At 41.8% G+C, this 13105-nt stretch overlaps 1 protein-coding gene across 1 annotated transcript in view; it reads right to left on the bottom strand.

Moving 5' to 3' along the window:
- CRYBG1 (crystallin beta-gamma domain containing 1) overlaps positions 1-2717 on the bottom strand; it is a 190305-nt gene extending 187588 nt beyond the window's left edge. The window contains exon 1 of the mRNA XM_014860821.3: positions 2416-2717. Within this exon, the coding sequence (XP_014716307.2) occupies positions 2416-2660 (245 nt within the window). The 5' untranslated portion in view covers positions 2661-2717. The remainder of the gene's footprint in view (positions 1-2415) is intronic.
- Between the last annotated feature and the right edge of the window lie 10388 nt (positions 2718-13105).

Here is a 13105-nt window from a genome sequence, read left to right as displayed (position 1 = left end):
TAGACTTTTGCACTTATAATGACGACAATGATGATGATGGTTTTACATTTAAGAGTTTTACATTTAGTAACATAAACTCTCAGTTGATATTCATGACAGCCCTACAGAGTCAGTATTACTATCTTCCCCATTTTCTGAGACTCAGAAAGGTGAAGTCACTTGCCCAGGGTCACACAGCCAGGACATAAATTCATTATTGTTGGATCTAAAAGCCCTAATATTAATCGTATATGCCCAACAAATAAGTGTGGCCACTTGACTGCCCCATCCTTTTATAGAGAGAAAGGCCACAGTGAGTGCTGCACATTCCAGACCATTCCACCACCCCCAAATCCTGGACAGAAAGGAATAGACATGGTCAGATGGCTCAAGGGAGCCACACTGGCCAAAGATTGACCAGAAACCTAACTGCGATTTAGCTACTCTCTTTAGACTAGAAACAGGTCCCCTCTGTTAGAAGTAAATAAAATATTTATAAGGGTGATCTAACTAAAAAAACCTTCCAAAGACAGACCAGAACGTTTGGTTTTCAGCACATTTGTTAGTACAAAGTTCATCATAGTTCAAAGGAAAGAGGGAAGTGCTTCCCGCCTGAACTGAAATTCAGGAAGATCAAGGAGAGCAGCAAAAGCTCCCATTTGAAGTTTTAGTCTAAATTGTATTTGCATTTGAATAAACTGCCTAAAGCTGTGTTATTACATTTTGATATGAAATGATGGGACTAGGTCGGATAAGAACAACCACTATGGAAACATTTAAAATATTTCCTGGGGTAATAGGAAAAATACTTCTGTGTTGGGTATATCGTTATTAACAGTAACATTTTGTTAGGAATTTCAATTCGGGGGCTGGCCCCGTGGCCAAGTGGTTAAGTTCGCGCGCTCCGCTGCAGACGGCCCAGTGTTTCGTTGGTTCGAATCCTGGGCGCGGACATAGCGCTGCTCATCAAACCACACTGAGGTGGCATCCCACATGCCACAACTAGAAGGACCCACAACGAAGAATATACAACTATGTACTGGGGGGCTTTGGGGAGAAAAAGGAAAAAATTTAAAAAATAAAAAATAGATCTAGCAGAAGAGCATAAAAAAAGAAATTTCAATTCGTACTTAAGCATAGTAAGTCTTTAATCAGATAAAAATATGCTCTATTGTAAACAATTACTACTGTGGATGAAAAAATATGAGGAAAAATAGAATGCCTTCTCCCTTACCTCTCCTCTCTCCACCCCCTCATAATACTCAGCCGGCCCTGACCCGCCTGTGCTTCCCAGGAAGCACCATGCTCTTCCTACTGCAGGTGATGCTCATTGTGCAACCTCTGCCTGGAACTCTGAGCTCGTCCCCTTTTCTGTCTGACTAAGCCACTTCAGCCAGCCTCTTCCAGGAAGCCTCCCTGGATCCCCTCCTCTGTGCTAACATCTATCACAGCATCTATCCCACTGTTTACTTTGCGGTCTCCACAAGAGACTAATAATTCTGATGACAGAGACCACTCTCAGTGGTTTTTATATCCCGGCACTTAGTTAATAAAATTTTTCCTAAGTGAACAAAAATATATTGCAAATTTAAGACTTTTTCAGAAATAAAAGGAAAAATATAAATCTTGGACAATTTTATTCAGCCTTCATTGTCCATAAGGGTGTATTTTTAAACTCTACATTGCCAGCTATCCTTCATTAAAAATATTTTACATCCTTGAACCACACAAATATACTGTTACTTCAAATTGATTATTGTTCAACAAATGCATCCATTCAGATAGTACCATTGAATAATTACATATATAGGGTAAAACCACCACACAATCACGACCAAAATTTGAAAAGCACAACGGCAATTATACTTTGAATAACTACCTGCTGCCTCGTTCTGCCACTGATTCCAAAGGGGACAAGCCATCTACCCTTTGGTCTCTGGTTCTCCACCCACAAAATGGGAGCAACCATCTCTGCCACTTCCTCCTCCAGTTGGATCTTGTGCGGACCATGGAGAAATACATCTGCAAGAGTGGGGATCTTCACAATAAAGGCACCATTATCTGAAAGATCATATAATCCCACGACAGAGTTGCTACCATCCTTCATTATGATACTATCGCTCCACTCCCCGCCTGCTCTCGTGGTCGGGTTGATAAGCGTGGACTCCTGCGTAAAGTCCTTGCCAGTCAAAATAAAGGCCACATGCGTGGGCACGCGCTCCTCTCGCTGCTGTCTGGTCTGAGCCTCAGAAGCCACCAGGACCCGCTACCCCGCAGCGCCCACGACTGCGCCCCTGGGGACCCCGTCACACTCCTGCCAGGTGAAGCGGACCCGGGGCCCGTCCCCTCCTCCGCGGGAGAGGACTCCGGGGTCGCCGTGCAGGAGCAGACGGGCGGGAGGAGGAGGTGAGCCTGGAGGGGGTGCTCGGAGCTTACCTGGCCTCGCCGAGGGGCGCCGGGGGCGGGTGCGGGACGAACACCCCACAGTCCGACGCCGGAGGCTGCTGCTTCTTCTTGGAGCGCCAGAGATGGAAGGCGGTGTGCTTCTTGGGGATCCTGGACGGGCTGGACTGCCCGTGGTCGCCCTGAGCGGGCGGCGACAGTGGCATCTTCTGGTCTGCCTCCTCCTCTGGCTGCTCGGCCGCTGCCCTCTCGGCCACCCTGCTCTTGTAGAAGAACATACCTGGGCGCCCGCTCGCCCGCCTTCCCCGGCCGACCCCGCCCCCTCGGCGCCCGTGCGCGGGACGGCAGAGGCTTAGAGGACGTCGACAGACCGGAGCGCAGGCTGCACAGCGGCCCGAGCCCTGCGGGCGGAGGCGACCTCCCCGCCGCGACACAGCGCCTCCGCGCGGCCCGGGCTGCGAGCGCAGGTGAGGCGCGCGCCCGGCGCCCCAGGTGAGGCCGGCTCACCCCAAGTCCCCGGCCCGGAGGCGCGCGGTGGCCGCGGGGCAGCGACACCTACCGGACGCCCTGGGAACCGCGTCTCCTGACACCGCAGGCCCCGCTCTGGGCTGGCAGCTGGCTCCGGTTTCGACGGCGCCTCTGGGGCCTGTGCCCTCGGTCGCCTGCAGAGTTGTTGGCGGCTCGTGGCCTGTGTCAAGCTGTCAGGATAATGGCTTAGCCCTGAGCCCCGCCTGAAGAAGGATGGGAGAGGCGCATCCCGTGGCCAGACCGCCCGGCAATTAGGACTATTCCACTCTGGCCTTTGGGTGGCTTGAGCAATGTCATGTGCTGGGTGGCTTCCGTTCCTGTTTGTCAAAACAGGTGCCAACTCCTCCTCACCCTTCAAAAGTCTGAATAATTACTTTGTACCTGCATCTCATAAAGCACAACAGGATAAAAAAACTGAAGGGAATTAGGCATATTCCCCAGTTCCCAAAGGGCTTAATAGACTCGTGGTGATTATTAAGTGCCGGTGCCACAAGGTTTTCATCATTTGCTTTACTGTTAATGACTTTCTTTTCTTAACCTCCCAACCGTGGTTAAATAACAAAGGCAACTAATACGTGAGTAAAGGAATTATATGAGCAATTATTTGGGGCATTATTACAGTGTGACGAGTTCAAGAACCAAGCTTGGCTTAAAAATCCAATGCTGAACAAGACCCTCTTACACTGTAATACTGCCTTCTTTCTTTTCTCTTTGAAGACCCACTCATTCATTCACTCACTAATCCTTCAAGGAACATTCCTTTTTATTTAGTTATTTTTATATTTACTTTTTTTTTTTTGAGGAAGATTAGCCCTGAGCTAACATCTGCTGCCAATCCTCCTCTTTTTGCTGAGGAAAACTGGCCCTGAGCTAACATCTGTGCCCATCTTCCTCTACTGTATATGTGGGACACCTGCCACAGCATGGCTTGCCAAGTGGTGCCATGTCCACACCTGGGATCCAAACCAGCAAACCTCGGGCCACTGAAGCAGAACATGTGAACTTAACCACTCCGCCACCAGGCCGGCCCCTATATTTACGTTTTTATCAAAGTATAACCTATATACAGTAAAAAATGCACAAATCATAAGTATATAACTCAAACTTTTACATATTTATGTGGTTGGGGACAGTTGACATTGTCCTAGAAAATCTTTCTGCACATGGCTTTTAAATATAACATTATAAAAATAGAGAATATTTCCAAAACTTCAGAAGTCTCTTTCCTATCCCCTTCCGGGGACTTACCCCTCCCTCCTGGAAGAGTTAGCCATTATTCCAACCTCTATTACCAGAGATTAATTTTGCCTTTTCTGGAACTTCATTTAAGTGGAATCACAATACGTACTCTTTTGTGTCTGGTTTCTTTTGCTCAATATTATTCTTTGAGAATCATCCATATTGTTCCATTTAGCAGTTTTTCATTTTAAAAAAAATTTATTGTGTACTATTCCATGCTATGAATAAACCACAATTCATTTATCCATTCTGCTGGGGGTTGACATTTAGATTGTCTCCAGTTTGAGGCCATTATGAATAAAGCTGATATAAACTTTCTTAAACATAAGCATTCATTTCTTTTGGATATATGCCCAGGAGTTCAGTCTCTGGGTAGTGGGGTATGCATATATTTGGCTTTGGTAAATTTTGCCAAACAATTTTCCAAAATGTTTAAGTCAATTTATATGCCTTTCAGCAATGTTTAAAATTTCCAGTTTTTCTACATCTTCATAAACACTTGATATTTTCAATCCTTTTCATTTTGGCCATTCTGATGGGGGTGTAGTGGTATCTCATTGCAGTTTTAATTTGTATTTCCTCAGGAAATATTTATTGAATTTATTGAGTACTAATTGTGTGCCAGGCTCTGACTTCGGTGGGGGGTGACTGATGGATACATGGGTGATATAGATCAAAGGGTAAGAGAATTAGTAAAGGTATGTACAAGGCGCTATGGGATTTTAGAAAGGTCACTAACCCAGACTGGGAGTTTGGGAGAGAGGAAGAAGAGTGGTCAATAAAGATTTATTGCAAAAGTGGCCCTTGAGATGAACCTTAAAGGGCAAAGGGAACAGCAAGAAAAGGGGAAGAGAAAGGAAGAAGGAAGAAGGGAAAAGAGAAAAGAAGGGGGAAAAGGGAAGAGGAAAAAAAGAGGAAAACTTCTTATGTACACTTGCTCAAATATTTACACATTCAGTAATTCAGTCTTGCATTCCTGACTCCTCCCAGCAGAATTCTTCACACCACCCCTCCTTTGTGCCACCAGTGAACCTGGAACATATCTCACACTTTTCACATGGCATTGAAATTATTTGTTTACACATCTGACTCCTATTAGCCTGAGAGAAACTTCAGGACATTTCTCATTTATCTTGGTATTTGTAGGACATAAGTGTCCATTAACTGAAATAATTATTCAAACAAATTTATCTACTAACTTAATTAGATACCTCGAATCCTTCAGGCACAGATCCTTTAGACTGCACACTTCATAAGAGCAAAGGTCACATGTGTCTTTTCGCTATTATATCCCCAAAATCAGCTCAATGCATGACACAGAATAGGCACTCAATATGTATCTTTATATGAATTATATAAGAGATTAGAACTATCCATAAGATACAGTACTTGTGATTGATCTAGTGAGGGAAGCAGACACATAAATACAATACAACACGGTACAATAAAATAAAGAACAACTTGTACAATAAAACTCAAGAAGTGTTCTAACCAAGATATTTGACTGCTTTTCAGTCATTGCAAAAACACATCCACTCAGCTTAATTAAGCAATCAATCAATTTATTAGAGCACATTCGGTGGCTCATAGAATATCTCATAGCGTCAAAGAGCCAGGCTCTGAAGCTCACACATGCCCAGCTACCTCAGAGAGCTGGTCTGGCAAACACCACTCTCGTCACCTCAGCACTAAGGGCTAACCACCAGCAGCTCCACTACTGCCACCCCAAGAATCAAAGGCCTGTGCTGTCCACCCTTGACAAGTCAGCTCCCCACCTTGCCCCCCGACACACATATTGCTCACTTGTGATAAAAAAAAAGTTCCATGCAGGTACCTCTGATTGGGGGAGCTTGGGTCCCTTAACAGCTTCCTAGCTGCCAGGGAAATTTGAGTTTTCTGGCTTCTACCTCAGAAAGATGGAATTCATGTGGCTAAAAGTTTGCCAACCATAGCACAGGTATTCAAAAGGGCCAGGCAGCCAAAAGCATGAAAGATGGTCACTGCTGAAGGAAGGGGCAAAAGGCAAAGTAAACACAGAAGTGACTAACTCCGTTTGAATGACTCAGGGAAGTCATCATCAGGGAAGTCATCATCAGGGAAGTGACAGGTTTAGGAGCTGCACTGATGAATAAGAATTTACCAGATGGAGAAGAGAGGGCTGGCAATCCAGGAAGAGTAAACAACATGGGCCAAGACCCAGGATTGTGAAAGGGCATGGGTTGTTGATGGGGAATAGTGAGGAGCTCAGTGAGGTTGGAGAAAAGAGGAATGGGGTGGGGCAGAGTGGCAGGAGATGATGTTGGTAAAATCCGGTGGGGCCAGATTGCTAAGCACTTGGTGAGCTAAGCTTTTAAGGAATTGGGACTTAGCTTTGTAGGCAATAAGAGACTCAGCTTACATTTTTAAGTGAAGGAGTGGCATAAACAAACTTGGGTTTTATAAAGTGTACCCTGTGTCGGGAAGGATAAAATGTCCCCCTGTCCCTCATGGTTCTTTTGGCTGGTCTAGCGGTTAATTGATACAGGACAGGTTAACAGGAGAAAAAAACCCAAGTTTAATATCATATCTATGGAGGTCTCATAGATTTGGGACCTAAAGAAATGACCAAAGCAGGCAGCTTTTATACCTTTTAGACAAAGAAACAATAAATTTGTGAGGACTTTACAAGACAAAGAAACTTAGGCTAGGGTTGTAATTAGTGAGGAAACTAAGCAGAGTTTGTTTACACAGCCCTCTTAGCCCTAAATCCCCCGTCTCTGGTGATAAGGATGTCTCTCTCCTTCCTGGTACAGGGAGGGTAACTTTCACATGGGAGACTTATTTCCTGCTTTCAGGGGGACAAAGAGGAGGGTTGGAATGCTCTTCCTGCACTGGGTGTTCCTCAAGTAAGTTTAATTCAAAATAATCAATATGCCACTTTGGCATATTTTGGGGGGTCCTGCCCCGAGCCCCATAACCTGAATGGAGTGAAGTAGGGAGAAACTAATGAGGTGAAACTGAGGAAGACCAGTTAAAACTTTGCTGCTAGAGGTCAAGTGAAAGGGAATGGAAGCCCACACCAAGGTAGTGGGGTGGGAATGGAGAGGACGGAATGAATACAAAATACATGTAGGAGACGGACTCACCAGGAATCATAATGAATGAAGGAGAAGCAATCAAGGATGACTGTGGGGTTTGGTTTCCAGCTGAGGTAAATGGATGGAGGTGAAACCATTGACTAAAAACAGGAAAACAGGAGAAAGATCAGGGTCTCTGGGCATGAAAATAAATTTGGTTTTGAACATATTGAGGCTAAAGTGCTTGGAGGGTATATAGGCAGAGATATCTAAGAATTCATTGAAAAATATGGTTCTGGAGATCACAGGCTAGGGCTACATATGTAGTCCTATCAATATCATCATTGAATAGGTGGGAGTTGATGCCATGAAATTGGATGAGATTACCCAGGGCCACTGTATAGAATAAGGATAAAGGAGGAGCAAGGACAAAACCCTGAATAATACTGACATTTAAGTTCAGCATCTAAAGAGGTAGGAGGATGCCTGGGACAGAATATAGCCCCTCAGAAAGGTCATGCGATTTCTATCTTCAAGATTTTAACAGATAGAGGCTGGGTCCCCTATCCATCTTATAATGCCCTTTGCACTCCTCTCCTTCTATCCAGCAAACTGAGGTCCATTTCAAATCTCTCCTCATCCTCCAAGAAGCTGACTCCTTCTAACCTACACTGATTTTTCTTTTTCTTTCTATAGCATTGTTACACTTTCTATCTGAATTTAAGTTGACATTGTGGCAGACTGTAAAAATGCCCACAATTCTCCACTCTTTCCATAAGGAAACAGAGTCTATTTTCTCACTCCCTAAATCTAGGTTGGCCATGTGACTGACTTTGGTAAATGAAACATAAGCACAGTAAATGTAAAGCCAGCAGAACTTGAAAAGAGCTTACACATTGGGCTTACCTCTTTGCTTCTCTTAGAATCTCGCTGCTGTATGAACATGCTTAGACTAGCCTGCTGGAGGATGAGAGATGCATGGCCAAGTCAGCCCTATCACTCCCAACCAACAGACAGCCAACCATCACAAATATGAGTGAAACCATCTGGCAGCAGCCACAATTACACCACCACCTAGTCCCCAACACAAGAAAGAGCCCATTAGAGATTAGCTGAGGCTGCTCCAGACCAGAACTGCTCAGCAGAATCATGATCCAACTAAACAGTGCTGTTTTAAGCCATTATTCTTTTTGCTTAAAAATATTCATTTAAAAAAAAAAGGCAGTGACCTGGCATAAGGTCAATAAACAGCTAACTCAATTGTGAACACCATTTGTATCTTAACCTCAGATATGTTCAATGAACGGAGGAAGTGGAAAATCCTGAACTACCACATAAAGATTCAATTATGTTCAAACTACTTAATAAGAAAATGCATCTTAGCCCAAATCAGTTGCAAAGTGTTTACCTGGATCAGATGAGTTAAAAATCTACTTAGAAATCATTTTAATAGATGGAACAGGGACTCCTCGAACTGGCCTTAATATCATAATCATTTTTACAGTATATTTGTACTATATTAGAAAGATAGTGTTCAATTAAGCCACTAAATTTCTGGGTGGTTTGTCATGCAGCAATAGACAATAGAAAACTGATAACAGATACCAGAGATTAAAATCTGTTCACTTCAACTATTATTAAAGTCAAGTCATATTCTTGAACTCTCCAAAGTACAAATTAGCTGTACTTTGTTTGAAATTTGGAAACATTGTCTCATAGAAACAGAATTACTTGGAGATTCACTTCATAGACTAGCCCACAGGAATCAATTTAACATATAATGAAGCCCAATACCTTATTTGTAATAAAAATCCATAGACCATAATCCTCTTATTAATATTGCTGACTTGCGGGCTTCCCTGAGGACCTACTACCATCATTTGTAAAACTGTTTCTATGAGATAATATATCATGTGGTGAAAAACGAATGCAATAAGACCAGGAAACAATTCTCCTTGCCCTCTCCCCATCACTAAGGACCAGAAGGACTGAGGTGACTGGAGAAATTTGGATTCTGGAAGACTGAGTTTACATTCAGTCCCCTTTTCCTTGAACCTAGGGTCTCTCCTTGTGACCTAGAACCTTCAGACACCGGGTCAACCAAGCTCTAGATCTCAAGATCACCAGACTTAGAATTTCAGCTGTTTGGATCCTCCATCTTCAGCTACACACTTTTTCCCATAAAAATATTTTATTTTGAAAAATTTCAAACATACAGAAAAGTTTCAAGAATAGAACAATGAAGCAAATTCTGCTTCTGGCCAAATGGAGTAACTGGAACAGGACTGACACTTCACCATAAACAACTAGGAACTAGAGTAAAATAAATGGGAAAAAAAAACCTGTTTACACATATTGGGGCAATGGGTAGCCCAAGACTATGATCCATGAGAAAAGGAAAACAAATGAAGTGAGCACTCCAATTGCCCTTGCTTTCTGCCTTGAGGCACTTCCTACAAGTCACCAGAAGGTGGATGATTCTAAGAGGAGAAAAGCAGTCTTGCTTAGAGGAGGGGACAGAGATTGGATTTTGATGAGGCTGAAGTGGCTGGATTTTGTGGGGCAGAGAATTGTAGAAGAAGCTAATGGTTCTAAGAAAAAAAATCAAGAAATATGCATAGGGAGTCCCTTGAGTCTGTTGCTGATACCAATCTATGCATGTGTAAGGGGAAACTCCACAAGGGAGGAGAAAGCAAATAGCAACCAGTCAGTTGACTAATTTCTAGGACTCACATAAGACTGGGAGATGTTCAATTTCTGACCAGTGAGAGTAATGCTTCCTCATTGAATGCTCAGGCATTCAATAGAGATCACAGAAGGGCTACGCCTTAGTAGGAGGAGTAACCTAACCCAGAGCAAACTCTACTGAAAATTCACTCTAAAAAGAGAAGCTTAGAAACAAGCCTAAAAGCATCACACTGATTCATATAATTTATCAAGACAAAGTCCAACACTCTTTGCAGGAAGACTGATCCATAAGTAACATAACATCCCAGAAAAACCACCTGAGACTCTTTGGAAGAAGAAAACAAAATTCAGTACTTAACAAAGTACAATTTACAATGCCTCATATCCAAGAAAATTACTAGACAGATAAAGAAGCAGCGAAATAAGATCCATAAACAGGGGAAAAATTAGTCAATAGAAACTCACCCAGAAATAACAGAGATGATGGAAATAACAAAGAAGAACTTGAAACAATTATTATAAGTACGCCCAAGGATTTAAAGGAAAATGTGAACATAATGAGAGAAAGGAAGATGTAAACTGAATCAAATAAAATGTCTAAAGCTGAAAAATGTAATATCTAAAATGAAAAAAAAAATCACTGGATGAGATTAACAGCAGATTATTCATTGCAGAAGCCCTCCAGACTATTTCTGGATAAAAGAACAAAGGAAGGAAGGGAGGGAGGGATGGAGAGATGTAGGAGAAAAGGAACCTTGGTGAATTGTGGGATATCAAGTGGTCTACCAAGGTGCAACTGGAGTTCCAGAAATAGTGAGAGATTGAGACAGAGAGAGAGAAAGAGCAATTGAGAAAAAAAATTTGGAGGAACAATGGCAAAATTTTTCCAAATTTAATAAACACTATAAATCCACAGATCTAGGAAGCTCAGTGAACTCCAAGTAGAATAAACACACAGGAAATGAGTGATAAATAGGAAATTTTAAAAGCAGCCAGGAACACACACACACCATACTGTGCACAGGGAATAGAGATACGAGTGAATACAAATTTTTTTTTTTTTTTTTTTTTTTTTTTTTTTTTTTATTTTTTTTTTAAAGATTTTATTTTTCTCCCCAAAGCCCCCCGGTACATAGTTGTATATTTCGTTGTGGGTCCTTCTAGTTGTGGCATGTGGGACGCCGCCTCAGCGTGGTCCGACGAGCAGTGCCATGTCCGCGCCCAGGATTCGAACCAACGAAACACTGGGCCACCTGCAGCGGAGCGCGCGAACCCAACCACTCGGCCACGGGGCCAGCCCCCTGAATACAAATTTTTTGTCAGCAACTAGGCAAGCCAGAAGACAATGGAATGTCATCTTTAAAGTCCAGAAAGAAAAAAAAGTCAACTTAGGATTCTTTATCCGGTGAAAACGTCCTTTGACAATGAAGACAAAAATAAAGATATATTCAGATAAAGAAAATCTGAGAGAATGCATCACCAGTAGCCATGCACTATAGAAGTAAAAATGTTAAAGGAAGTGCTTTAGCTGGAGGAAAATATCAGATGGAAACCTGGATCTATATGAAAGAATGAAAAACGCTAGAAATGATAAATATATGGATAACTACAAAAGACTTTTTTTATCATTTAAAAAAATTTTTTAAAGACAATTCACTATTTAAAGTAAATGTCATAGCAATGTGCTAAGAGGTTTATGATATATTTAAAAGTAAAATATAGGACAACAATAGCACAAAGGAAGGGAGGTGGGAAATGGAAGCACAGAGAGAAAATAGTATAATGGACATCCATACACCTTTCACTCTGACTCACCAATTGCTAAAAATTTGCCACTATTATTTTATATCTGTCTATATACTTATCTATCTATCATCTATAATTCAGCGTTATTTTTGTTGAATTATTTGAAAATAGTATGCTGACGTCAAGACACTTTACCCATAAATACTTCAACATGAGTCTCTTAAGTACAGGAACAATCTCCTATATAACCACAATATAACTACCACACTCAAAAAATTTGACATGGATACAACAGCATCATCTAATATAAGTCCATATTCAAACACCCCTAATTATCCATAGACCATATGCTTTGAACCCAAAATTGAGAATGCCTCCCAGAAGGAAGTTCCCTACCACTAGGATTACATCTTTCACTTTCTTATCTGCCCCTTCCTTTGCACCACAAAAAGAGAACCCTTGGTTTGTTCTCATCTCTGTTGAATTTCAGGTGAGCTATTCTTTTATGTGAATGTTTCCAAGTCAGATATCCATTTGTATTTATTTTTGTGACGTTTAGGATATATTTGGGTAATTCTTGGGTTGAAATCCACTTCTCCCACACATGGGTAGAGATTGTTTCTCCTTAGCCCCAAATGTATTCCCAGAACCTAGTAAGTGCTTGGCACATAATAACTGCTCAATAAATATTTTTGGCATGAATGAATAAATCAAGTGTTTAAGTTGGGGGAACACCTGTATCTCCTCTATATCTCTCTGCATCCCGTAGAAGGGGCCCTCAATGGGAATTTAATAGATCTTTGTTAAGTGAAAATTTCCAGCACCATAGCTGGAAGTGTGCTTTGATTTTTCCTTTTGCACTTTCCTTTGAAATTTAAAGAGAAAAGAATACAGGGAATACTGAATTTGATCTCCAATTCAGTGCACCAAGATGTAGGAATATAGTAACTATGGGGAAAATTATTGCTGTGACAATGGAGGAATTAATTTTTCACGATTTTGATATAGCCCCAGAGAACTATCATTTATTATGCACTTACTAAGTATTAAATGCACTAAATATTAAGCACTCTGCTAAACACTTTACATAGATTTTTAAATTTTATTAATTCATTTTTTAAACTCACATTTATTGAGGTATACTTGACATTCAGTAAAAATCATACCTTTTTTTTTTTTTTGCAGGGGAGGTTTCGCCCTAAGATAACATTTGTTGCCAATCTTTCTCCTTTTTTTAACCTTCCAAAGCCCCAGTACATAGTTGTGCATACTTGTAAATTCTTGTGGTTCTTCTATGTGAGCTGCCGCCACAGCATGGTTACTGACAGATAAGTGGTGTGGTTCTGCACCCAGGAACTGAACACGGGCCACTGAAGCTGAGCATGCCAAACTTTAACTGCTAGGCCATGAAGGCTGGCTCAAAATTCATACTTTTTTTGCACACAATTCTATGAATTTTGACAAAT

The sequence above is a fragment of the Equus asinus genome, chromosome 24, assembly GCF_041296235.1.
Source record: "Equus asinus isolate D_3611 breed Donkey chromosome 24, EquAss-T2T_v2, whole genome shotgun sequence".
NCBI lineage: Eukaryota > Metazoa > Chordata > Mammalia > Perissodactyla > Equidae > Equus > Equus asinus.
The sequence above is the reverse complement of the archived record's forward strand: the minus strand, read 5'-3'. Positions and strand labels throughout refer to the sequence as shown.